Here is a 27780-nt window from a genome sequence, read left to right as displayed (position 1 = left end):
CGGGCGGCTGCGGGGTAGAGAATCAGGCGACTAGGCCAGGGTCACCCGGCCACAGCTGGCAACTCTGCCAACACGCTGTAATCTGGGGGAGGGAAGCCCGAGAGCTGTCTCTGTCCCCGAAGCCTGAGGCCCTCGGCTCCGTGGGCTTTTCACCCCAAGGCTCTGCGCGCTCAACCCCGGCTCTACAGCCCTTTGGGGGCCCGCGCTCCTCCGCGCGCATGCGCACACCGCACGCAGCCGGCGCCCGCGCGGCCTCCGAGGAACCACAGAGTCCGCGAGGGAGCAGAGGGGCCAGCGGCCGGGGCCGCTCTGTCCCCCGCTTCCGGCAGCGCCTCGCTGCTCCGGGAGCGGCTGTAGCCGCGTACGCAGTTTCCATGGGGACTGAAGATGGCGTCGCGAGGTGAGATTTCCGAGGTGTGTGAGTCCCTGGCCCCGATCCCTTCAGTCGCCCACCCCGTCGACCCCCCCACTTCTCTTCCGAGTCTGCCCTAAACCCTCCACTCTCGGATGTTGGGGGGCATCGCTCCTTTCTTGTCCAAGGGGGACTTCTCAGCCCCACCCACCCCGAGTGCCGGAAGGTCTTAAGTTGCGGGTCTCAAACACCCCCAAATTCTAGGCCGGCTGAGATAGGAATTTGCTGTATAAACTCGAACATGGTTCCTGCACCCCAGTTTCCCTTCCCAAATAGTGACGGGCTCTCAGAGGGGCCTTTCACCCCGAAGCCAAGCGTCGAATTTGACGGTGATTCCGCGGAAAGAGGGGACCGAAAGAAGCCCCTCCACACCCAGATGGCACGCGCACACCCCTCGTTATCAGGAATCGGAAGTGCCCCAAGTGGTCCATCCCACTGGCGGCGACCTCTTGTTTTCCCCAAGTTGGACACAGACCCACTCAGAACAGACGAGCCGCCCTCCCGCCCATCCCTCTTCTCTGCTCATCCTTGCAGGTGAGCGGTTGTCCTCCACGCCGCTGGAAATCCTGTTCTTTCTGAACGGGTGGTATTATGCCACCTACTTCCTGCTGGAACTCTTCATCTTTCTGTATAAAGGTAAGGCCTGGATTGACCGCCCTTGCCCGACATCCCTTCCCCACTTCTAGAAGAGCCAGCACCTTCCGAGAGCCGCCTCATTTTTCACTGTTTTCTGACTCCCCTCCCCTCCCCCCAGCTCCACTTCACTGTAAGGTGGAAGTCTCTTCTCTAGTGGCTTTTTTTTTTCTTTTAAAGATTTATTTTTTATTTATGCAATAGCTGGGGTACAGCCCAAAGGCGTGGGAGGGTGAGAGGATTCACCAGAGACAGAGTGGGGAACAGAACAGGCAGACTGACGAAATACACTGCTGAGGGGAGCAGCCTGCGAGACAGGAGAGGTCTGCTCCACCATGCGGGTTTCTCCCTGGCCGGCCAGGAATCGAACCTGCACTGCAGAGGCTGTGGACAGCTTCACAGCGCTGTGCTCAACCCGCTGCGCCACCGGGGAGGCCCTCTCAAGAAAGGTGGCTTTCTTGAGAGTGAGAGATCAACAAGCAGCCTGTGTACCCAAGTACAGCTGATCATTTGGGAGAGCAACATCCCCCCCACTCTTGGAATTAGGAGTAAACTGCCTAATAATGGGCCGCCTCTGGCAGATGGTCACCCTGAGTTGACACACCCCGCAGGGGTTAACAGGTCCTGTGCACATTGATCGATGAGCTCAGGGAAAGCTGAGAAGACTTGTGTCCTCTTTATTCCCAAACGTGTGGGAGTTCTTGTGGGTGCTGTTATATATTGTCGCAAACTCTGGCTTTTGCTTCGGCAGGTCTGCTGCTCCCATATCCAACGGCAAATCTAGTATTGGATGTGGTGATGCTTCTCCTTTATCTTGGAATTGAAGTAATTCGACTGTTTTTTGGTGAGTGTTCAGAGACTATTTCCATTCCTTACAAGGCTATCTGGTATCCGTAACTAGATTAACAAAAGCAAGTTCATAACCCAGGCTCACAGTAAGAGATAGGATCTGTGGTATACCCTGTTGCTCCCTCTGTGAGGTTTCTGGTATATCCCATTGCTTCCTCTGTGAAGGTTCAAGCTGGTTCAAATTTTGGGCCAATTTACCTGTCTGCTGCTCTGAAGGGCTTAGAGATGGGCCGTAGCACGAGATAATGGGTAATGCCTTCCCAGTTGCCTAACTGCTATGATGGCTAGTTCCTTTCTGGTTCACTTAGGAAAATTGATCAGTTGTAGCTTCATGCAGCAGATGCCTGTATAGGTCAGCATTAAGGTCACTTCCACTTCTCTGCAAAAGGATAAATTTTTTTTATTCCCAGATACATAAAACAAATTCCTTATTAATTAGAATATCTCATCTCTGAAAACTGAGAACACAAACTGAGAAATACTTGGAACACACATGGAACAAAGAGTAAAGGCTCACATAAATTACTAAGGAAAAGACAACCTCATTTAAAAATTGGTAAGGGACACTAGTAGTTTACATAGGAGTAAACACAGAAAACCAACAAATATGTCAAAATGCCTCAACTCACTAATAAAAAGAAAATAAAAAAATTAGATTAAAAAGATTTCCAATGGCCAGTACTACAGAGGGTGTGAGGAAGGCCTCTCTATAGTCCCACACTTTTTTGGGAACATAAATTTAGATAACCTTTTTGGTAGTATTTTACTATATAAAATTTTGGTAATAGTTTTACTATGTAAAATTCCTATTCTTTTTTTTTTAGTTTTAAAGTGATTTTTAAAAAGATTTATTTTTATTTATGCAGACAAGAACTGGGGTGTATGCCAGAGGTGGGGGGGTGACAGAGTGGGGAGCAGCGGGAGAGACAGGAGAGGTCTGCTGCGCCATGTGGGTCAATTCCCTGACCTAGGGTCAAATTCAGGCCACAGTGGATGGCAATAGCTTGACAGTGCTGAGACTTCAACCCTTGCGCCACCAGTGAGGCCCCAAAAATTCTTAATCAGATTTTTATTAGGGAACAATTTCACTTCTAAAACTTTGTTGGGGAAAAAAAAAGCCCTTCCACAGATAGGTAAAGATGTTTTGTAGCATTAAACATTAATAACAACATAAACATCTATCAGTGTTGGATTAAATGAAGATCTCTGCCTTGCTAGTCCCATCACTTCCCACCCACCCACCTCCTCTGAGGCCAGGGAGGTGACTTGGAGGTGACTCCATGGGCTGTGTCTGACAGGTACAAAAGGAAACCTCTGCCAACGAAAGATGCCACTTGGTATTAGCGTGGCCTTGACCTTCCCATCTGCCATGATGGCCTCCTATTACCTGCTACTGCAGACCTACGTGCTCCGCCTGGAAGCCATCATGAATGGCATCTTGCTCTTCTTCTGTGCCTCAGAGCTGCTGCTTGAGGTGCTCACCCTGACTGCTTTCTCCAGGTACTACTGCTGAGGAACCATCTTCCAGCACCTGAGGGTTGGGGTCCCATCCCATCCCGGGGAGGGATTCATTTGAAGCCTGAGGGGTCTAGAGGTCTTTCGGGGGGGAGGGGTGTATATGGGCCTGCCTTTCCCATTTAGGGTACACAGTCACCAATTTGGGAAGATGCTTTCCTTGTTCTTTGGGGCCAAGAGACTTAGAATATGGAACAGTTCAGACCAGTTGTTCCTGTTCACTGGTCTTTTAACATTTTGTTTCTTTTTTTCTGCCATCAGCATGGACAGGATCTGAAGTACAACAACTTGAGCCGACAGCCCTCCTGGGCTGAGACCACATGTACTTCTGGTACTTTGCCACACCAGTGAGAAATGGTGGGTCATGCTGTCCCAGGGAAGGTTGCTGCTTTTTCGCAGCACAGACATTTGGGCCACAAATCAGCTTAAGGCCACTGGGCATCATCTTCTAAACCAGGACCATCGCCCAAAGAGACTCTTCTGTGTCCCAGTATGGGGGGGTGGAGCGGCCATCCTGGCCTTCTCAGAACCAATTCCCTGCCGACCTGCAGTTCTCCTCTTTGATCATCATAGCCAGAGCATCTTGTGTGGACCACGCGGGCTCCTTGGGCTCCCAGCAGGACCTGCGCCACATGCCCCTGTGCGTGCTGCGCCACACCTGTCTCATGAGCACAGCCCCAGGACAGTGAGTTCCCAGAATGATGCAAAAACCGCTCATCCATTCCTCAGAGACTGAGCTCCAGAACTTTTTTGTAGATCATAGTGTTATTTTTCTACTTTCATCATGAAATGAACATTATTTTATAATAAATACTATTTTCTATTTTTGGGTTGTAGACTTTTCCTTATGGCACCTGTGCCTACAATTTCATCCAAGGCAAGAGAAGGTAGAGATTAGCCCACTGGCTTGTCCCCGGGCTGTGCTTAAGAACCCATTCAACAGGAGCCAGACAGTGGCCCAGTGCAGGTGTATGAGGACTGCTGGTTCAGAGACGTGAATACACACTGAAGAGTCTATTCACGTCTCTGAACCAGCAGTCCTCATACATTAGTTACAGAAAACCATTGGGATCTAAAGATTGCGACACTCTGGAGGGATGCAGCACAGCACACAACTGGCAAGCAGACAAGATTCAAGTAACCATGGAGCTCCACTTGAAAACCCTGATTCAAGGTCAGAGGTACTCCAACTAGTTTCTTCAAGCTTCACATCATCATAGACGTCCTTCTTACTACAGCTTACTTGCTTCTACACTGATCTTGCCTTTACAAAACTCAAGATACATTATCTACTCTCCAGATTTTTTGATCATGTAACAATATTTGAGAAAAGCCAACTTTCTGGAGTTCCACGACCCAGAACACACTTTTAGCTCGGCTTGCTGATCTTCCTCGTGTTTACATAGCAGTTCAGTTTATGAAGCCTGTTCACGTGTACCTCTTGCTTGTCCATGGTTCAGGTTGGTGCAAGGAGGCACTAACAGTCATCTTCTAACTCCACCCAGGGGTCACGTCTCTTCCTGAGATTGATGATATTGGAACTAGGTGGTACCCAAAGTAGGACATTTATTCTGAGAATATATCTTGGACTTGGAATTCTTTAACCAGGCCATTTAGGTGGAGGAGGCAATAAGTGAAACTTCATGGGGCACCTTCAAAGGTGCACCAGTGGTTTCCTAGAGGCAGCACAGGCACCCACGTGGCCAGCGTGCGATCCTGTTGAGAACTCAGGCTGCACTACTGTCCGCACAGCCTCCATCAGCCCAAGCCCACGTCCCAGACACCTCAACAAATCTATTCAATGCAGAATCCATAAAACAGCTCACACCCCATTTATTATTTAAAAATATTTTGTTACAAAAGGAAAAAAAATACAATGCAGTATAAAAGATTGACAGCGTCATCAAGTTTATTACACAATTTTCAACCTATCAGAAAGACAAACAAATTCACCGACAACAGGGGGGACGGGGGCCTTGGCCTTTTTGAGGGCTGGGTGTTTTTTTTTTTCTCTTTTGCTATCAGGAAATAAAACTAAAAAATTGTGTCACTGAATAAAAACAAAACAAAAAAGGGGAGAAAAAAGATCTCCGGGTAAACCGCTTTTCTGGGATTCTATATATTTCTTTCCTTAAACTGTTACCTTACTTGGCTTCTCTACATTTTAAAAAGACACCCGGAGCTGCTCTCAAGGATAAGCACGTCACTTAACACTTGGCTGGTTGGGCAGGGTGCCATGTTCTGAAGTACAGGTGGGGATGGGAGACGGGGGAAAAAAAGCTACAAACCTGTAGCCTCTGTCCCAAGGGACTGTGCCTCGCCAAGCCCTGGGGACTCCCTCTGTGACCAGTTGAGGGCTATGTCAGAAACGTGCAGGGAACAGAGGAAGGGTTCAGTCCAACTCAGTCTTTTCCTTCTGAGCCAGGAGGGTCTCCAGTGACCCTACATCTCTCACACCAAGTCTCATCTCACACGCCTCGTCTCTTCTCACGTCAGATGTCAGTGCCTTGGAGATGCACACAGAAGTAGCATCACCCCGCGGGTCCTGCAGGGCCCCGCTGCTGCTGTGTCCTTCAGCAGCAACCACATTACAATGTAGGTGTTATGGGGAAACAATTCCATCTGCCTGCATAGAAAGCAGCCCCCAGACTGGTGGGCCTTAGATCTCGGAGATGAGCTCACTCAAGTCAGGCTCCACTTCTTCCATGCCCCGCAGCAGAGGCAGGAAGTACTTCTGGGCAAACTGAGAGGAGCCATTCAGTCAATAGCTGAGAGGTAGAAAGACACAAACTTGTGACTTTCCCCACCTAGTAGTGCCAGGTCCTCCCACAATTAGTAAGAGTGTGCACCTGGGGGATGCATGCCCAGACTTACATCACACCTGAAAAAAGAGAAGCCTATGGAAGTAGGCCATGTCCTGCCCAGCTTGCCTCCTGCCCCACTCCTGGTACTTCATAAGTGTTCTTTGCTGCTGAGGTCTGATGTCCCCACCTCCCAATGGCAGTACCTTCCTCTAAAACAAGGAAGCAGCCTTACTGGGAGAAGGGCTACAGAGGTGAAATGGAAAAGCCCCAGGGAAAAGGAACAACTAGTAGAGCTGGTTATTGCAAGAGGTAACCAAGCACAAAGCAGCAGAGGGTGGTAATTGGCTCTGCAAGACTCCTCAGCAGAAAGCAACCTTATGGGCTGTCTCTGCTTCATCCACTGAGGAGGCTGGGCAGCAGGGACTGCAAGGGTTCAGCCCTCTGGGAGGTCAGGGAAACAAACCATCAATATGTAAAAGAGAAAAGCAAGAACAAGAGTAGCTTTTCCTAAGGTAATTTCTGTCCTCATGGTGCACCTCAAAGGGCTGGGAAGGAAAAGGGGTTAAACAAATAAATGGTATGTTAGCAAGAGGTTTGGACCCTCTTGGCCCCATCTAACGTAGTGCTGAGGGCGGGACCCTGGGTATATATTTGGCACACCCAGTCACTCTCCTAGATCCCACGTGGAGGATCCATTTTCTCTGGGAAGAAAATCTTCCCACTAGCCTCACCACTGAACTGCTCCTGGAGAATCAGAAACTCGTATGTTTCCTTGGACAAAGCACCATTCTCTATGAAAACCAGGGGCCTGGACTATGTTCTTTCTGTCTGCCACCCCTCCCAACTACACCAAGTCTTTAGGTTATTTCCCCTGGCAAACAGGAGGTATGAGATTAGGAGGGCTGCCAGGCAATCTTCACTTCTGTAGGGCAGAGGGTATTCCCTGGGTGTCGAGGGAGTTAGGGTTTGCAGGGAGAAAGGGGTAGAGTGGCCTCCGTCCTTTAGTCCTGATCAAGGTGAGGAGATGCAAGTCCATTAAAAAAACATTTGCTTCCAACCAGACTCCTGCAATGAGAACATCAGAAGAGAAAAAAGAAAACAAAGGTTAGAAAGAAGTTCCTCTCTGATCAACAGGTGCTTGTATGAACTACACTGGTATTTTTCAAAATTACAACATACAAATTAAGGAATGTAGACTGAGAATGCAAGTCTGAGGAAGTAAAGAAAGAAAGCAGAGCTGTCTGGGAGTATCTGACACGGGGAGTGGTGAGGGAATGGGTGGAAGCTACAGTGAGTAGAGAGAAAAAAGCAGTGATGTCTTCTTAAGGTTAGGGGCAAAGCACAGACAATGAAACGAGGTCTCAACGCAGTCTGACTAAAAAGGAGAGTTTAACTGGAAAAGTATAGAAACTACAACATTTTAAGAAAAACTGCTATAAAGGGGAACACAGAGTATTTAAATGCTATTTCAGAAGATCTATGCTGAGCAAGTCATAGCTTACCTTAAGGGGAGGGCAAAAATCTGGAAATGGGAGGTATACGAAAGAAAGAAAAAAGTGTGTACATAACCATAGCCATTAACTCCCAAGCACCCAGCCATTCTAGCAGAGAGCATGTACTTACACAGGAAACTCCTAAACTTTTTTCTTCTTTTAAAGAAGCCCTGCTTAAAACAGACCCAGTGTCAGTATGCAGTGCGCACGCGCACAAGTGCACACACACGGAGCCAGAGATTTTTTTTTTTTAATTTATTTATTTATACAAGCACTGGGTACAGTCAGAAGCGCGGGAGGGTGAGAGAATTCACCAGAGCCAGAGGGGAGAGCAGAGCGCGGCAGGAGAGGCCTGCACACCATGTGGGACCCTCGCCTGGTAGCTGGGGATTGAACCAGCGCTGTGGGCAGCTTCGCAACCTAGCACTCAACCGCTGTGCCACCGGGGAGGCCCCAGAGATTTTTTTTTAAGCTGTATCAAAACGTAAGAAATTTTAAATCTTCCCCCATATGATGGATATGAGTCAGGGTCCAAGAAACACACTAAGGACTGATCAGCAAGGACTGATCTGGCCAGGCCCAAACACACAGTAGAGTGTGGGCATGAAAGACAGTAAGTCATCACTATCCAAGAAATCTAAACACACAGACAAGAACTTCTGCCCAACGGGAAGGTGTCAGCAGCCAGCTGTTAGGTCTCCACCACACTGACGATCCCCAGTATACTCCCGCCTTGTTACAATGCTGCAGTAACAACCTTCAGGGGGTGGCCTGATCAAGCAGACCATATGAAATAAAACAGCTAAAAGGGAAAGGCCCCCACAACTTGCCAGATACTCTACCCTGTAACAGCAATATTTCAGCTGAGAGCTCCGGAATCCGTCATGGCGTCTGCCTTCTTCATGCAGGCAGGCACTTGTCTCATTTTTTTTTTTTTTAAAGGAAAAACTAAAACCCTGAATACCTTCTCAGTTACATACCACCAGGGTTTCTAAATCTTTGCATTCGATCAAAATTGAACAGAAGCCTGTATTCTCCCCGAACCAGGAGGATAGGAATAAGATGAAAAGGACAGTATGTCAGAAAAAGGTAATGTCCTACGATGAGACAACGGAAGAGAACTACAAAGTGAAAGCCACCTTACCTAAGAATACCCTCAAGCTCCAAACAGCATGTGCACGCGCATCCCGAGAAAGATGTACTTTGGGATTGGTTCCTACACATCCACACAGGGGTAACTAGACAACAAGAGAAGTAAACGACACCACCCAGTTCTTAAAGATTATGACTCTGGGTGGTAAGGTTTAATGTAGACAGACGCTAGAGATTCCTGCGGATTTCAGGCCCCAGAGTTGATGCCAATCCTGAGGTTGCTGCTCCGCTGCTGCCCCAGCTGGTACACACTTTTTATTCTTAGCGAACCCCTGTCCATACTATATAGTGCTCGCAAAGTTCTCAAAATCAGTGAGGCCCATATGCGCCCTCCCCAACACGAACCCTCCTAAGTTACAACTTGGTAACTGCAGATGGAACTCTCTTTAGCATGAGAATATGAGAAGTTGTGCTGAATTACTATTCACATGGAATCTAAGGGGTGACTGGGAAAAATGGGTAATTGGAAAACCACTTCAGTCATTTTCTTCATCTTGTCATAGGCCTGCACCAGCCTAATAACTGATTTCTAGTAACTAATGGATTATAGGATTTTTCAGTTATTCAAACTGAACCATCTTCATAACGGAAGGAAGAGACCCGTTTTAAAGGTAGAATAAAAACCAGGCAAAATGACAGCTAAACTCCAGGTTCAGATACTCAGTCTCCAAAGTAATGATGATCAGTGGCTCTTACACTTTCTCTATCGAGGAGCAAAATGACTAGTAGTGGTGACATGCAGTTCCTATTACTGAAGTGAATACAGCTCAGGAGACTATTAATTTATGCTTGGCATGGACCAAGTAATACCGCCTAGTCACTCGCATCCTGGTGCGCATCAAAGGACATGTACTACAGGCTACAGGACTGGGTAGAGGGGTGATCCTAGACTCACAAGTAACACCAGCAACTGCACTAATTCAAACAAGAAAAGGAAAATGCCGACATTGCTACAGAAGGGACAGGATTAGAGCAAAGACCCGCTCGAGTGCTAGACTGCCCACTCCTGACACCGAATGAATTAGGGCAAAGCTGTTTTGGGCTCCCCCTCTAATGAAACTGTCTTTCTCAGAGGGTATGTGGGCACCTCCCAGAACTCAACCGATTGCAAAATCTAGAACAAAGTAGCTGGAACCTACCGCCTACCTGATTTTTTGTGGGTTGTCCTAGGTTTCAGTCATGTTAAACATGCTAAGATTTTGTGGAATAAATTAGCGGTTTAAGAATACAGAGAGGGGCCTCCCCAGTGGCGCAGTGGTTGAGCGCTGGGTTGCGAAGCTGCCCGCAGCCTCTGCAGCGCTGGTCCGATGCCCGGCTGCCGGCAAGGGTCCCACATGGCGTGCAGACCTCTCCTGCGACCTTCCCCGCTGCTCCCCTCAGCAGTGTACCTCATCAGTCTGTGGGTTCTGCTCTCCCCTCTGGCTCTGGTGAATTCTCTCACCCTCCCGTGCTTCTGACTGTATCCAGTGCTTGTATAAATAAATAAATCTTAAAAAAAAAAAAAAAAAAAAAAGGAATACAGAGGGAGGCAGGTAAAAAATGTTATTAGTATGTTTTCATTTTCCCACTTATCTGTCTGCCATAGAAGACAGTAAAAATTCTAGCTGTCACTGTTTACAAGTTACTGGCAGATAATGCCAAACAACAGAGCAGGGATAAGGCCAAACAGTCGAACATAACATGACCATTTTCTTATCTGCTAACAGACTGACACTAGGCAAAACACAGGCACACTTTCCCACTGTTTGTAGTCCAGCCATTGTGAACTACAAGGACTCACAGTGGTGGGGTTTCTTTGCCCCTTTTCATCCAATTATCCACCTACCCATCCCAAAGATACCAAACAGAAAAAACTTTTCCTACCCCTCTCTCCCACTTACCATTATTCAGACCAACCAAATCTGAACAAAACCAAACCCATGGCCTCCTTAACGTACTTGATGTGAAGAGTGAGAATTCCCACAGACGTGCAAGTCTGCAACCACCATTTTGAGAAGACACAGCAGCCACCTGGGTCATGCAACAGCCTAGTCTCTATGCTCCACGAAAACATCAACCTAGCCAGAGTCTAGACTACTTCTGAAGATGCCACAGAGACAGATTTAACTAACCCTCCTTCTTTTACTTATATACTGGAAACAGTTTTGTCAGCTGCTTTGAGTCAGGACGGATAAGTGGGAAGGATGTAACTCTGCGCTCCCTCCCCTCCCCCAATCCCAGCAACAAGGAGCCTGAGATTGGAGAAAAAGAGTTGAAATATTAAGAGCAGAGAGATTAAGTCCTGATGATACAGCTGGAATCCTGGATCTAGCCAAGCTTAACTTTTAAATTAATATATAATATAGTCCATCCAATCCCATTTCCTATTTGTGCTTTATTAAAAACTTCTTGCTGCCACTAAGTTTCCTCCCTGGTTTGTCAACAAAGATATTCTTCCACTCAAGTAACCTGTACATAGTCTTTAAAGCTATCAAAGACAACTTATTTTTTGATCTGTTTTCTCCTTTAAGGCCTCCTGATTTTCAAAATCTTTTAAATTTATATTAATTCTTAAAATAATTAATGCTGTACCTTGAAAACAAGTATGCAGTGGTGTTACTTTGCAGTTCTGGTCAATTTTCCTGCTTTTAAGTTGGCAGTTTGGTGGGGTTAAATGCAACAATGGTAAGAGCAATGGCTGTCATTTATTGAGAACTTACTAAACAAGTCCTATGAGTACTAAATGCTTTATGGATTATCTCACAGAACACTTAGCAATCCAATGAGACAGTTATTTTATTATCTCTGTTTACAAGTGAGGAGACCCAAGAACAGAAAGTAATAGGGCCGCAGGAGCTGCGTGTCACACTCTGGCATCTGCCTGCAGACGCCGAGCTCTCAGCCAGCACGCCAAGCTGTCTCCAGGTTAAGACAGCCAAGAAACAAGCTCTGGGTGAGAGTTCTCACAGATTTCGAGAGGAAATCTGTCCTCTCGAACTTTTAGTTAACTAAGGCAAAAGTCCCCTATCCTCTTTATTTGCTTTCAAGAGAGAGAACTCTTCACCAGAAATCATTTTCTTTCATGAAGATCACCCCCAAGCCAGGCATGGGGCTTTGTCCCACCTTTCTCAGTGGTGCCGGTCCCGTTCCCTATCCCGGTGTCTCTCATGCTCCCGGTTCCTTTCTTGGAAATAATCATCATGTCGATCTTCATTATGAAGCAGGTCCCGGTGCCTCCTGCTGCTCTCCCGGGACCGGCTTGGTGACCTCTCTCGGGACCGATGTCTTTTCCTGTGGGAAAGATCCTTCACTCACTCACAGGGACTACCACATTCTTTCCACTTCAAAATCCAAGAGTATTGTGTCTCGGTGTCTCCTGGTATTGGTGTAAGCCACTCCACATCAGTCTGTCATGGACACACTAAGGACATCAGCTCTTTGAGGACTAGTCTTTTTTCTCTTTTTTAAATAGTAACAGCTAAATTTGTTGAGATCTTATGAATACATCAGGTGGTGTTAAGAGACTTACATGCATTATCTCACCCAACCTTCACAACAGCGCTATACTTCCCAACAACTCCACTACTGTCCCTTTTCAAAAATGAGGCTTGGAAAGTTGAGTAACATCCATACTCTAGGTCATACAGGTAGTTTTGAGCAGAACTGGGATTCAAATCCAAATATGCAAGGCTCCAAAGCCCATGTTCTTAACTGTATCAGTGTGTCTTCTTTGCTCAATAAGCTCACTGTCTCATCCCACACAGATTCCAGACATGACAACATTTAAAAATACAAACGTCTGATTAATTTCTTCCCTTTAAGGACATGAGGGCCAGGTCTGCTCTTTCAGTCAGGTTCTTGCCAGACACTTCCTCCCTGTGCCAATGCCTGGAAGAGCACTGCTCGGGGCCGGTAGACTGCAGAGGCAATCATCAACTCACCTGGATGAGCTCCCGCTGGCACCCACGCTGTAGGACTTGGCTTCAATGCCATGAAGACAGTCCTTAAGAGAGGAGATGAGGACACGGCAACGCTCATCATTGGCGACCCGGGACTGTTTGATAACAGCAATGGCTGTGAGCAGCGTCTCAATCGCGTCACTGTAATCCCCTGACAGGGGATGGATGGGAAAGGCCAAGGATAAGCTGAGGCAGTAAACTCACTAGACCAAAAGGAGACCTCGGGAGGACACAAATCATGAGCAACTAGATGTCTCACAGAATCACCATAAAATGGATGAGGCAAAAGTAGAAGGTATACAACAGGATGGCACTTAGGGTCCAATGGTCGGGAATCAGATAGATGTTCTCAGACACTGCCCGGGGATGAATAAATTGGAGGGTCATTGTCTGGAGGCTATTTGACAACATTCATTAAAATAAACAGCACACTTCTTAGCCTAGCAAGTCTAAAAACCTCTATTATTTTTAATAAACAATGTCCGTTTCAGCATTATTTTTTGTACTGTAGAATTAGGAACGAGTTAAAGCTCCTGCAATAGAGTCTAGTTATATATTTATTAGGGAACACTGGTTCTGTAGACTACTATAGTAACTAAAATGCATAAGGTAAATGTGTATGTCAACACAATAATCCATGAGAAATGCTAACACAGCGACACCCAGAACGGGCTCACTATGTATTAGGTATTATCATTAGAAATATAATAGATGCCCAGAATATATACTTTATTTAAAGTTGCAATATTTCATTTTTGTAAAATCAAGCAAAATTATATGTTGTTTTACACTCACAAAAAATCTAGAGAACACTAAATTGCAAAAGATGGTCTCAATGGTGGTTCCTATAGAGAGGACCTTTTATTAACACTGCACATTTCAAAGTTTGAATTATTTTAATCCCTATCACACACGTGCATTCATATAGGTAACATATATAAAACACATACTTCTGGTATGTGTGTGTAAAATTATGTTGCCATCAAAAACTAGCCCCTTTACACCCCAAATGTGAGCAATGCTGGCTCAGGGATTGTGGCAGTGGGGGAGTAGCTGCAGAACCTTTCCCAAGCTAGGTCAGGAGCATTAAGCACAGAAGACGATACCAAGAAAGCATGACACCAGACAGGGGCCCAATGACAGTGAGGACTGCAGTTTCCACTGAGTGAGGCAACAGCAATAAAGACAGTGGAGGAGCTGCGATGTTGCCCGAGGAACAAGAGGAAGTCTGCTCTGTTAGGGCAGGGCCATTGGCCTACTCTGCAGGTATTTGTGGTCTCAATGACTGGAATGAGAACAACACAAATGTAGGGCAATAGAGATTTGCTTATTTATTACACAGATCATCTCACTATGAAGGAGGATCAGCAGGAAGAGCAATGATTATTTTCTCTACACCCTGTATATTGGACTTATTACAATGATCACGTATTACTTTGTAATTTAAAAAAAGCCACGCCCAGATGTCAACGGAAGTTTTCTGGTGGAAAAAGAGATTGTACACACTTTCCTGTCTTTAACCTATTCTGTGGGTCCAAATTTTGCAGTCAAAGATGGAAAACAGATGATGCTATTTAGGATTCACCTATTTCTTAGGTGATCTGATAAGATATTCATGTGGAAAACTCACAGGCAGGAAGCGAATAATAGCAAACTTGGACCAAACCCCGAAACTTCATATATTCTCTTTTCTTAGGAACCAAAGATTCTGTGCCCAGGACGCTCAGAATCATGGCTTCTGGTTCTGCCCACTAACTACTGACAGAAAAGCCAGAGTCAGCCGTAAGGGCCGTTTTATGCCTGACACAGACTTGTCTCTTTCAAGATCGGCCACACAGGGTCGAGTGGCTCTACCTACATGCCCAAATGTAAACAGATTCCATAGCAAGTCTTTATTTCTAAAAACACAGAGTATACACCTGGTACTGGCCTCACTACACAGACACCATAGCCACTGAGATCAGGATCTCCATGACGCAGGAATTTCATTCTACAATAAATATCGCAGCTTGATGGTATTAGTTGGTTTTCATGGGGGTAGGTCTAGACACAGACTAATTAAATAACATCACTAGTTTTCTAAAGTCATAAAATCAGGTTTACATAAAGCTTTTCAAAAGATGCCACTTTTGAGAATCTAACAGTGCTTCAACTTTAACTACTTGCCAGTGGAAGTGACAAAACGATGGGAAAACTAAAGGTAAGAAGGTAGCAAAGGTAAGAGTTGAGTTACCTGCACTGGCTCCAGCTACTGCTTTGGAAATGGCACTGCTGGAAATTGCTCTGTTTCGCTTCATGATCTCTTCAAACTCTGCTTCACTCACTGTAGAGGGCGGAGGGCCCGAATCTCGGCTGCACAGAGATAACAGCATTCCTGACTGTCCACACCCCTCATCTTTACCGTATTCTACAGCCTATGTCACTTGGTCAAGCTCTCCAATGTGATGTCTTAAATGGTTCTTAGCCTGTTCACATGCTCATGTTCTCTTCAAGGACAGGATGTATACCATGTAATTCTGTAATTTTGGCATGACCCAACAGTGCTAGACTTTTCCTAACAGTCACTTAAGGCCCTCAATTTAATCAAGCTCCTTAAAAGGGATATGAAGGACATAGTCTGGATCAAGTGATTAAGATGCAAAAACAACAACAACAACAAAACCCCACAAAACCAAAAACCCCAAATAAAACCAGTATTTAATATACAGTCAACTATTTCCCAGTATTCAACACTATGGCAACAGTTTCCACAAGGGAAAACAGTTCAGTGCTCACTTACTTCCTCAGGGGAAACAAAGCTTTTTACCCTACTACACCTGGCTTAGATCTGAAGGGAACAAGATGGTCCTTACCTGCCATGGTGATTATAAGGTGCTGAGGCCTTCATGTAAGTATCTGGTGGAGGCCCCACTGTAGCATTTGGTGGGGGGAAGAAGGCTGGATTGAGGTGAAGGGCAGGTGGGATGGCCCCAGGGGGAGGTACAGCCAGATGAGGAGGTAATCGAGGAGGAGGGGGCATGAGATGCTGGTAGTGGATGCCAGGAGGAGGAGGAGGGACCCCAAAGCTTGAGGAGAGAGGAGGTGGGGGTGGGATCGGGGGTGGGGGCAGACCCATCAGGGGAAGGGCTGAAGGAGGGCGATTGAAGTAGGGCAGCACACTGGGGGGCTTATCCACGCGGGCAGATGAGGGTACAAGGTTCTCAGAGGGTGTGGCCCGTCCATCAGCAGAATCACTAGAATCTCGGGAGTGGGCCCGTGGAGGTATACCTATGAAACAAAACAAAACTAATGTTACTGCTCATGATTTAGACGTATCCACTGGACCAGTTCGTCCTTCGGCAAGTCATCTGACACCGCAAGTCATCTGACACCAAACTGAGGTGATGGAGGTAGCTGAGAAAGAAGGTAAAAATCGTCCACTACTTTTTTTTTTTTTGGGGGGGGTGCATAGAAAAAAAGGTCAGAGGCAACTCTTAGTGAAGACATAAACCTGGGAAGCAATACCAAACTAAATTCTCTGTGTCCAGAACTCTACTTCACATTTAACTTACCCTTAGCTTTGTTCCTATTCTCATACACAGAAGACTTCTAATGTAAGCAAATGACAGCGCGATGTTCACCACTGCTCAGCTGTGCTCAAGCTGACCTGACACCCCACACCCCTGAGAGGCATCCAGAGCCTGTCTCTGAGACCAGCACCAGCTGACCATCTATGTCCTGCAGCACACTGAGGCTTTCTCTCTGCCATGGCACTTCGGCCAAGGAACTTGGGCAAAGAAAGGGAAGGGCAGGGGAAAGATGAACTTCCTCCATCCAGTTACCAAAACCGCTACCTGGATATGGAAGAGAGACACAAGAGTGGAAGACTGAAGGTTAAGTGAATGTACAGAGAAATGGGAGATAAGCCAAGGAAAGATCTGCCGCCGGAATGAACAGATGGCACACGATGACAGGAGGAGCTCCTACCAAAACCTTAGTACAAGACACACCTCAAGTCTGGGGAAGTCCCATTCCATTTCAATAGCCCAAACCCTCTACCCCATAGGCAGTCCGCAGGGAGTAGCATCACCGCTTGCTGCATGCTGTGGTGCACCACAGGGGCTCAAAACATGTTTACACTGTTAGAAACATGGCTCTGACACTGTCAAGTCACTTGGTTACACTTGTTCCCTCTTCCATTTAATGATCTAAGCCTGGCTGAAGTGGAACCCAAAAGGAGAACACAATCACAAGGCCCTGACAGCATCAGAGGTAGAAAGATGCCGCCAGCTAAGTGTGAAGAGGAAGAGTAGTGGACCCACACTAACACTTGTTAGTAACCCCCAAGTCCTGGTGAAAGCACGAGGTGGAACTGATCACCCTGACCTTCACCCTGGCGCACCCACCGCAGAGCCGCATGAGTGTTCTTTTGCTTTTCATGTCTCAAGCACGTGGCAATCTGCTTCTTCCCGGAGTTCTCCCACAGTGAAGAGGAGGTAGAGTAAGTATGATCCCCTGAGAGTCAGCCACCTTCCTAGCTACTGTTCCCACTTTTGCAAGGGTTCTAGAGTATCTATGGCTATAAATCCCAAAAGTAGTAAGCATTCTTAGACAAAGTTAGTCTGCCAGCTGTACTTCATGAATTAACAGAACTCAAGCCCATTAATGTGACAGAACAAGTAACACTCAGTCACCACCATCATTTAGCAAAGAAAGGTCACACCAAGGTGTACACACTCAAGTGGAGGTATACACGAATCTTCAAATTAGCAGTAAAATTATGCACCTTAAGGAAGTCAGAGAGGGTTGAATTATACAAAGATTCTGAAACAGAGGGAACTTGAAAATTCAAGGTGTCAAGAGATGTGTCTTTTAACCTAGAGTAGTGGGAGTTCACATCACACCCCTCTGGGCTCTTGATCTCGTTAAAAGAAAATCGTAGCTCCTATGCCAAAGAGGAGCTACCTTTCTACCTCCAACCAACCAACACAAGGTCCCAGTGGACCATCCAATCAATACAGGCACTATTTTGAGCAGCACCTAAGCAGGACCTGTGTAGAACATAGGTGATGAAACTCTGCCATCTCCCACCTCCTCCCCACTGTACAAAAAAGTATAAAGGTGGCTGGCTGCTTCAGGCCGAGCCTTGTAAGAAGGCCACATCTTGCAAGGTTGGGACACTGTAAGGTCTGGTCCTCAGGTTGTGAAGATTCAGAAACTTGGTTTATTACTTTACCCATGGGTGACAGGACTCTAGGAGACTGATCCACACTAACCAAACTCACGAGACACTGAATCATGAATCAGAACACCAACTTACTAATTTACAATGAGAACTCTAACTGCAAGCAGACCCGAACACTGTGGCGCTGGGCAGTGCATTCTCTTCCTAGGAGCAGAGCCTCGTTGGGAAACCAAATTAGTATCAGAAGGTGGCCTGGCGAGTACAGAGCAGAAGGCAGGGAGTAAGGTAAACGTAAGGAAGATTACCATCAAGCTGAGGCAGGCTTGTGCAAGCTTTCCCCCTAATATTCGGTAATGAAAAGGGCACCGTCTTTCTTGGATAATGCTAGAGAAATGGATTAAATTCGTATTCCTCAGCATTCCTTACAGAGCGCCCTACCGATGTATGTTTACGACAAGATTACAGCCATCTTTTCACAATTTACTTACATTTTAGGGTGGCTGCTTCTTGATAATTTAGAGGTATGTTTTACAGTTAAGCGCATATTCACTGCAGGTTTTTTTTTTAATTTTTTTTTTAGATAGAAACACATAATTTAAAGTTCACAGAAACTTAAACATCATATATCAAGTTCAGAAGGGGAAATAAGCAGTAAAGGGACTTGCCCAAGGTCACATAGTGAGTTAGTAACAAAACCAAACTATAACCTGAACCTACCTGACTCCCAGCACAGTGCTCTTTTTTTGTACACAGCCTCATTTTTTGGCCCAATCACTGACCATGCCACCAAACATAACCACCACCGCCCTCCCCCTAAATGCCTCCACATTTGTAGGCCGGGCCTACATCAAAGAAAACAAACCCACAACTTTCCCCCCTTCATACAGATGGTCTCCACGTACCCCCTCTTGGGACTCGGACGCACTCACGTTTCCGAGCCTGTGCCTCAAACTGTGACAGGTTTTGCCGGGTGGCCGGCCTCACATCCACTTTTTCTCCATTAAGAACTTTTCCTGGCAGGAGTTCCAACAATTTGTGAACAGAGTTTTCAGAGGCAACCACCACCTCAGCATACCTTGAGGAAGAAATATTAAAAATGTGTGAGATCTACTAGACAACTGAGAGATGAACAAGACATTCTCTTCCCCTTTTAGTAAAGATTAGTAAAGCAAAGGGTATCCTAATAACATTAAACACATTCATAAAACTCCCAACAACAAAAAGGTGTAAGCCTATAAACTTCCTATTTACTTGGAATTAAAAATCAGCTTTCTTTGCCCCTCAGTGATGGATATTCTACTACATTCCAGTGAGGTCCCCATTCTAAAGCAGTTTGCCAAAACCAAGGCAGAAAAACTGGGCCAGGGGTGAGAGGGATTAAAATCCAGGGTCAAAATTCAGTGCAGATCTGTTATCCCAATGGTTACAAACTAAAAGGGGCTTCTCAAATCCAGACCTCACCCTTTGGACTGGCCATTTGCTCGATTCTCTGCAAATTTCAACTCCACCACATCATAGACTCCTATAGAGCGAATAACCTGGATCAGCTGCTGGTCTGTGGTCCACTGGGGCCGGCAAGATGGAAAAGGAAGAAATGTCAAGAACTACAACCCCCACCCCAGAATGTCCCAATCCCTTGTCCCAAACCTGGATTCTACTCACAACCTCATGACCTCCACAGGAAACCCCAAAGCCCATTCATGTTTCCATTAGTGCAGACTTTTCTTATTGTTCTCAAAGATACAGAATTCCAAACTCACCCCGTCCCCAGCCCCCATCTTACAGATTAAGAAGATTAAAACCTATTTTAAATTTGACTACCAATTGGGCTGCCTGGCCATCAGATCAAGCGCTGATTACTAGCAGTTTTAAGTTACAGATCTGACAGGTCAGAATCGACCAATGCCAGGAACTTTCCTCTCAGTAAATGCATTTTCTACTTTGGAAAAACTTCACCCACCACTAGCCTAAAACCACATTACACAATAACTCCCAGAACAACAATCACACCCAAGTGTACTACTGCTATCAAGGTCTTTGATCCCTGTCACCCACCATTGTAACAGAATGATCTCATGATCACCAAGAGCTTAAGGTGTTCACTCTGAAATCTTATCCCACAGAGGACCCTGCTAGACATAAAGCCCCAGGGTCAGGGGCCTGTAACAAGATGGCAGAAAAAGCAACTACCCACTCAATCATTGCTTTCTTCGGCACCAGTACGTCCTCAGGATAGTTCTCTTTCAGAGATCAATCCAACCTGATCCCAGGAAAAAGAAATCCAACCCCATCAGAGCACAAAAACAGTGCAACATCCATTTTTGAAAATGCCATCACCTCCCAGGGCTCTCCCTCCAGCCACCCATAAGCCTTTTTGGTTATCCATGCTCACCCAGGAGAAGCTGCCCACGTAGACAGCAGCTCGCCTATTGCGCAGGCCACTGTAGGTGTACAGAATTGCAGGGGTCTTGTTATTGGGCTTGGGAGATGGCTCCTGGCGAACAGGAGGAGGTGGCTCAGTGCTGCTGCTTCTGTCATCTGAGGGTTGTGAGGTGGCTGTCAACACGTCATCATACAGGTCAATCTGATCTGTATTGTTGAACTCTGGGTCCTAAGAGATGGGGGGGTCGGCAAAGGTGGGTTTGCGAACCTTTTATTTTGTTCATTCTATTTCACTCTAGTTTACCTAGAATCCAGTCAGATACTTTGTAAAGTAACATAGAAAACTTCCTCTACTCTAGCAAACGCGGGTAAGAAAAACTTGCCCATTTAAAACTATTTCAGTTAATTACGCTTATGTAGGTTTTTCCCCAAGACTCTGCTAATAATCTGCAATGTTTCTATCTCTAGTCACCTGTGAGAAAAACGGACATCATGATAAAACAAAAAGTAGGGATGCATAGAGGTGTATTACTAATCACTGTCAGTTTCTAAAAACTGAAGTTGAAATACACTAATGAAAATTTATTTTCAACACCTTTAGTTATTTCCAAAATAAAGAGTTACATAAAACTACTTAAAGAGTAAATTCAGTAATGTTTAGAAATAGAAAGCAAAGAGGCCCTCCCTGGTGGCTCAGGGGTTAAAGTCTCAGTGCTATCAAGCTATCGCCACTGCAGTATGAGTTCAATACCTGGCCAGGAAGCAACCCACACAGCATAGCAGACCTCTCCTGTCTCACCTGCTGCTCCCCTCAGCGGTGCGTTTCAGTAGATCTGCCTGTTCTGCTCCCCACTGTCTCTGGTGAATCCTCTCACCCCCTGCACCTCTGGCCTACACCCCAGTTCTTGTATGCATAAATAAATAAAATAAATTAGAAAAGAAATAGAAAGCAAAGAAAGAGCATGTCAAAGATGGTACCAAAATGCAAACAATTGGGAGTTACTGATTTAAACCACTGATTTACACAAACAATTCAGAGAGGCTCTAAAAGTCAGTACATAATCCCATTTTTTTAACAACCATCAAAGACACCTTAAAAATATAAATAAATGAGAAGGGAAAACTGAGGGTTTTCCCTTATTAAGTTCTATTTCTCAAATGACATGCAGATCCAATACATTTCCATTACACTTAAAAGACACCCTTGAGTAATCCCAGAGGTGTTAAACATACACACAGGACAAGCATTCTCACCATATGCTGTCAAAGCAAGCATTTATAATATGAATGCGTACTCTGAAAGATACTTAAGATGTACCTTTTGCCTATGCAATATTATTACATTGTAAGCTGAATGTCTGTATACATTCCAAATTCACATGTTGAAACCTTACTACCCAGTGTAATGGTATTAAGAGGTTGGGTCTCTGGGAGGCCATTAGGATTCGGCTAGGTCTTCAGGTGGCGCTCTCACGAATGAGATTTGTGCCCCTTATAAGAATCAAGAGTGAGTTTGCCTGCTCTGCTCTGATATGAGGAGGTAAAAAGCAGATACAATCCAGTCAGAACTGAACCTCATTTTGGCTTTCCAGACTGCAGTCTGAGAGATGACCCCCGCTTTGGTATTGTCATAGCAGTTCAAGCTATAACTATACACCCAAAATCCTACAACCACAAAAACCACTATCAAGGGATCTTAATTTTCTGCTATCAAGGGACCAAATGTTCCAGATTTTGCAATGTCATCAACTCAGATCTTTTGTATTTAAGAGTCAGACACCATTCTTTCAGATAAGATTCTGAAACGTTCCAGCTAAAGGTGATGCTGCCAAAATGATAAGAGACAAGCAACAGTTCAAGGTGCTTTACAGAAACGACAGCTCAGTTACGTCATTGCTGTTCTTTTGTAAAGAGGCAACGAAGGAACCTAAGTTAGGTAGCCTGTCCGGTTCCCTGAATAAAGAGTCACTTCTTCTAATGCGGCTTCAGACAGGCAGCTCCACTTTCCCCTTCACTTTCATCACAAGAACGGCCCATTCTGAAGCCTAGAGAGCAGCGACTCATTACTAAATTCATTCTCAGACTGCACAAGAACACAAACTTTTGGAAAGAGTTTTTCAGCTGATCTGAAGTACAAAGAACACACAAACTAAGATAAAACTATCAAATATTTCTGATAGTGAAGGAGAAAGGATTGTGCTTCCTGAGACATGTCAATAATTTCCAACATTATAAATACTCTAAGAAGAGTTTAAACCTTATAAAAACATCAGAATGAAAATGGCAAAAGAGTAAACATTTTAGGAGCAACCTAAAAACAAGAAAAGGCATCAGTGAGATAAATGAACTATCATCTAGTAGCTAACCCTGTAAGCAGGCAGCTTGCATCAAAAAGGGTAAGCATGAAGAGAACAGGTAGAGAAAAAATACTTGGGGAGTACAGGGTGAGTAACAAAGTAAAGGTAGCTAGTGTTTAAGAGACATTTTGTAGGTATAACATTTCACAGTCCTTATGCCCCAAGGAATTCCAACTCTAGACAAAACACTTTTTCATTCATTCATGTACTAGGTATGGAGATTTGCCCTGTGGCTTAAAAGAGAGAAAGGCAGACACCATAGACTGCTCTCCACTGCTCTAACCCTTAGAAGGCACTACCTCAACACTAGAGTGCTTTATTTGTTGATCAAGGACCTTGAAATGGAACTTACAGGGAAACATGGAAACACTCTATCTTGGATAGTCAGTGGATTCCTTCCACGCAGTATTTGTGATTCAGAGATGTGTGCCTGAAAGCTGTAATACAAAAATTCCCACTAAAAGTTGGTAATCTAGACAAATCTAGACAGTGCAAATCTAGACAGCTCAAAGATCCAATGTATCACCAGGAAATCTCCTATGCTAAAAGACTACTATTCCAGGGTCCCTGGAAGGATTGATAGACTCAACCCTGGAAGACCATGGTGCACAGATTACCTTGCCATTTTAAGAAACACAAAGGATTCAATGACTGTAAAATTGTCACCAGATTCCCAGCTCATAGATGACAGAATTTTTTGCAAGCATAGGGCAGGCCTCTAAAAATTCTGTTGAAGATTTTACTGAAGAAACAATGTATCAAATTATGCCTGGACTAAAATCTGCTAGCAACACCAAATCACTTTAATTCTACTGCTAAGAAAAAAATAAAGGTCGGAGGTTTTGCTGGTCGCCAAATGAGCTGGAGATTTATGCAATGAGGGATTAGGTTAATGAAAAACCTAATTCTACAAATTAAATGGAAAAAAAAAAAAAAAAAAAAGAAAGAAAGAAAGAAACCAAGGCTTTATGTGCACTGATGTTGCAGGTTTCATTCCAGGGAAATTAATAAGCATGTATTAATACTGACTGGACAACTCAGGAAGAAGTTTGTGTTTAACATGGAACTGTGTGGTTAACAAAGAACTGGAATGATCGTGAATTTACTTATTTTTTTTTTAAAAAGATCTATTTTATCTATGCATACAAGAGCTGAGGTGTAGGCCAGAGGTGGGGGTGGTGGCGAGAGGATTCACCAGAGACAGAGCAGGGAGAACAGGCGGAACAACTGAAATACACTACTGAGGGCAGCAGCAGGTGAGACAGGTCTGCTGCGCCATGTGGGTCAGCTCCCTGGTCAGGGATCAAATTTGAGCTGCAGTGGCTGCGGACAGTTTCATAGTGCTCAGACTTAACCCCTTGCGCCACCAGAGAGGCCCTGATCTTGAATTTATATCTTCCCCTACCTGTATACCTGATGTCCCTATCCTTCACCCTCCCACCTCCCTCTCACTGATATCTAAGGGAAGTAGTAAAGTCTTGCATTTATTTTTCTCAAAGCAACCTACTTGATTCCATTGTTTCTCTTTATAACCAAACCTCAAGGCTTCTGGTCTTATAAATACTATTTTCATTTTTCACAGATTCCACTGCTCTCCAGCAATGGGAACAGAACACAAGGATCCACTTGAAAACAGGGATTCATTTTTCCCTGCTTTCTGACTAGTTCTGACACTGGCTAGCAAAGAACAGCAATTCAATAAACATATACTGATAGAAGGAAGAAAACTGTTCATACTGTCCTGTCTTAGTACAAGGAAGAGAGACAAAACACTCAGCTGAGTGGCAACTTTCAGTCCCCTTTGAAGTTCCTCTCCCCTACTCAAGAGAGCCCAAGACTCCAACGAAACAGGAATAAAGCAGCTCTGCGAGAGAGGCCTCTGCAGCACATGTTGTAAGGGATCAGGGGTTCTAGCTAGGAATTCTGTTCAATTTCCCTCTGGAGTAAAGTATATATGATGGGGTTCTTGTGCACAGGTAAGCTAGGGGTGAATAAGGAACATTCTAAAACACAATTGGAATTAGCTGCTTTCAGAATAAGCCTGTTACTAACAATCTTAGCCAGACAGAACTTTTATTATTTCTTCAGTAGTTTTCAATAAAACCAGTTTTACCCAAAATTAACTCATTCGTGGGGGCAAAAAGCACCTCTCCCCTCACCTTTTCCATAAGACATTCAACATCAGTTACACTTCTTCAGCTTCCCAAACATCAACTATTGTCGGGTATAAACGCCTACTAGCGCCCACAAACCATCTTAGGCCTATCACAAATGCAAAAAAATTTCTTTTTAACTAAAGAGGCAAAAAAATCTGTCCAGCCAAACAACTTCTACATTGACAAGCAATGACCATCAGATGAAACCTGCGACCTCTCTATGGCCCACGCTGTGGTAAGAAATCATGAAATCTGATTTTCTCAGACAAATGCAGCCCAAGCTGCGGTCACCGAGTCTGTTTCCTGAGGCGAGCGGCAGTGCTGTGACTACCCACAGACAGGGAACATGAGGTGGGGAAGGACGGGGGGTGCAGGTGGGGGGAGGCTTTTCACTATTAAAGAACGAAGAGAAACTTATTTCATTGCTGTCTTAACTTTTAAAACACCCCCGTAATTTGCACCCAGTAGTAAAAATCTGATTCAAAGCAATATGAAAAAATGTGGAAGGTAATGGTTTACAACTAAACTAATATACTAAACGTTTCTTTTTCCCATATTAAACCTTTTCTGAAATTAAAAAAGCTTTTTGTACATTTAAGCCAATCGGCAACCACGTTTAAATGACTAATTTACCTTAAGAGACATGGGAAGATGCCTACTGAAAAGTATATATAATAAGTACAAGGTCATTACAATATTTTCTCCACTTTGGTGTGTGTTCTAAATCTCCAAGTTAAAAAAGCATAATACAGGGCCTCCCCGGTGGCACAGCGGTTGAGCGCTGGGTTGCGAAGCTGCCCGCGGCCTCCGCGGCGCCGGTTCGATCCCCGGCTGCTCCCGGCCACCAGAGGAGGGTCCCACATGGCGCGCAGACCTCTCCTGCCGCCTGCTGCTCCCCTCAGCAGTGTACTTCGGTCCTCTGCCTGCTCTGCTCCCCGCTCTGACTCTGGTGAATTCTCTCACCCTCCCGCGCTTCTGACTGTACCCAGTGCATGTATAAAACAAACAAACAAACAAATAAAAAACATGCCTTAAAAAAAAAAAAAAAGCATAATACATAAAAAATGACTTGTATATGTTAACCCATGCCAAGTGAAAAAAATGACATGGGTCAATTTCTTTTGTTGTCTCATATAAAAGTCAGGGTAAAGCGGGGGTACTTTTCTCCTCTAGTTTGCTTTTATCCTCTTTACAGGTCTGTATGTGTACCCACTGAAAGATGCCAGCGGGAAAAGCCAGCTCACCAAGTACAATGGTAATGAAAACAATCCAGGCCAAACGTTAGTAAGTTTTCAAGAGACCGCAGAACATGCTTAAGATCTGACCTCATCCAGAGGCCAGAACTATGCTGCAGGAGAGTACTGTTTCGAATCACTGTATGCTGTTCCCTGACATAACATAAAGAGGGGAACAAATGTGACTTAGGGTGAGTGGGTCTATACCTGTTTATTAACTGGTTTGTCTAACACTTTCCTTTTCCCAGCAGCCCTTGTATCCCTGAAAAATCATATTCATCATTAACACTTACTACACCAAAATGCCTATGGACTTCTCAAACTGGAGTCAAGCTACTAAAGGTAAAACAATCAGAATGGAGTTGACAGTAAATGTTAAGAGATCTTTTACAGTGTGCCTTTGCACTGTCTTATGGGGTGAATCATAAAGTATAACCACTGCCCTCAACATTCACAGCAAACAACTCTGACTTTAAAGTATGATTAGCTATTGAGGACAGACATCAACTTTGGCTTCCTGGGGGAGCAAGTTCCACCCGTTGATTCACCATTCTATTAAACCCGATTTTTATTTACTCTTAAGTTAAAGCCTTTAAAATTAAGCCTGGAGGCTTAACTTAACATTAAGTGGCGTGATCATTAAGTCTTGGAAGTCTGTGCTAGAGGTAAAACTGTAGACCTGACAGAGGCGTGTTCAGGCCTAGCAAATCCTCAAGGGCTGGCACAGCACGGAACCGCTGCAAATTTGCTAGAAATGATTCACGGGCTGACCGAGGTAGATCCCAGCGCTCACGAAGAGCCCTCACCTGGTTGAACTCCTCGTCAGCGTATATATCAATCAAGTCCACTCCTTCTGACATGGCTCCGGAAGGGTGATCGCGAGCCCGGAGAATGGACAAAGTGAAAGGGATGCCACTGCGGTACCCAGAAAAAGGCAGGAGTTAGCAGGCAGGAGGGTCCCGGGTGGGAGGAGGGCAAAGGTTGCCACCCTCCCGTCTCCAGAGACGCCGCATCCCGGCCGCCGAGCTCGGCCCCACCCGCTCCGCCCCGCCCCCGGCCTCGCGCCGCCCCTCGCTCTCCCGGGTCTCCCGGGCTCGCGGGCCTCGCTGCCCATCACCCTCGGGCCCGACCCGGGTGGCGCCGCAGCTCCCGAGGCGCGCCGGGAAGGTCCAGGCCTCTGCTCCTCGGGGCCCCGGCCGGCGCGTCCGAAGAGCGACGGCGGCGAAGCCCGCAGCCCCGGCCCGCCGCACCTGTCTAGGGCCCGGAGCGGCGCCGGCCGGAGGCCCCGGGCGTCCCGGAGCTCCAGCCGCTCCGCATCCCTCCCAGGCCCAGTCCTCGCTCCCGGCGAGGCCCGCCCCGCTCCCTCCCCACAGACCCGGCCCGGCGCCCTCGGCCCCCTCCCTCAAAGGCCCGCGCCTCCCTCTGCCCGCGGGGTCCCGCAGCCCCAAACTCAACCGACCCCCTCCCCGCCGCGGCGCCGGCCCGGAGCCCTCTTCCGGCCCAGCCGGGCTTCGGTCGCGCGCCCCCGTTACCGGGAATATGGCGGCGGCGCTGGCGAGTCCGGACTAGGCCCGAAGCGCGCGAACCGCTCTCAGCCCCGGGTCCCGCCCCCCCCGCCGGCGTCACACGCACAGCCACTTCCGCCACACGCACGGACGCTACTTCCGGCTCGGGGCTGCAGCGCCCGCGT

At 46.0% G+C, this 27780-nt stretch overlaps 2 protein-coding genes across 5 annotated transcripts; one reads left to right on the top strand and one right to left on the bottom strand.

Annotated features, from left to right (window-relative positions):
* Positions 1-237: 237 nt before the first annotated feature.
* On the top strand, positions 238-4400 carry TMEM216 (transmembrane protein 216). The gene is made up of 5 exons (XM_037517816.2): positions 238-400; positions 947-1048; positions 1797-1889; positions 3193-3394; positions 3671-4400. Exons 1-5 carry the CDS (start codon positions 388-390, stop codon positions 3684-3686), a joined length of 426 nt encoding a protein of 141 aa, XP_037373713.1. The 5' UTR covers positions 238-387; the 3' UTR covers positions 3687-4400.
* Positions 4401-5295: 895 nt separating this feature from the next.
* Positions 5296-27688, bottom strand: CPSF7 (cleavage and polyadenylation specific factor 7). 4 transcript variants are annotated; one of them, XM_037517737.1, is made up of 10 exons: positions 27623-27688; positions 26897-27005; positions 20353-20571; positions 19422-19525; positions 18863-19035; positions 15649-16063; positions 15030-15148; positions 12779-12947; positions 11961-12128; positions 5296-7278 (listed from the first exon to the last, which is right to left on the bottom strand). In XM_037517737.1, exons 2-9 carry the CDS (start codon positions 26948-26950, stop codon positions 11966-11968), a joined length of 1416 nt encoding a protein of 471 aa, XP_037373634.1. In that variant the 5' UTR covers positions 26951-27005; positions 27623-27688; the 3' UTR covers positions 5296-7278; positions 11961-11965. The 4 variants fall into 4 exon arrangements, with proteins under 4 accessions (XP_037373634.1, XP_037373636.1, XP_037373635.1 ...); XM_037517739.2 differs by having other exon boundaries at positions 18890-19035; positions 27623-27663; XM_037517738.2 differs by lacking the exon at positions 27623-27688 and adding an exon at positions 27550-27613.
* Positions 27689-27780: the final 92 nt, after the last annotated feature.

This window comes from Talpa occidentalis, unplaced genomic scaffold (genome assembly GCF_014898055.3).
Source record: "Talpa occidentalis isolate TD23 unplaced genomic scaffold, MPIMG_talOcc4v2.1 talOcc4.17, whole genome shotgun sequence".
Classification (NCBI taxonomy): Eukaryota; Metazoa; Chordata; class Mammalia; order Eulipotyphla; family Talpidae; genus Talpa; species Talpa occidentalis.
Note: the sequence above shows the minus strand (reverse complement) of the source record. Positions and strands in the feature narration are given on the sequence as shown.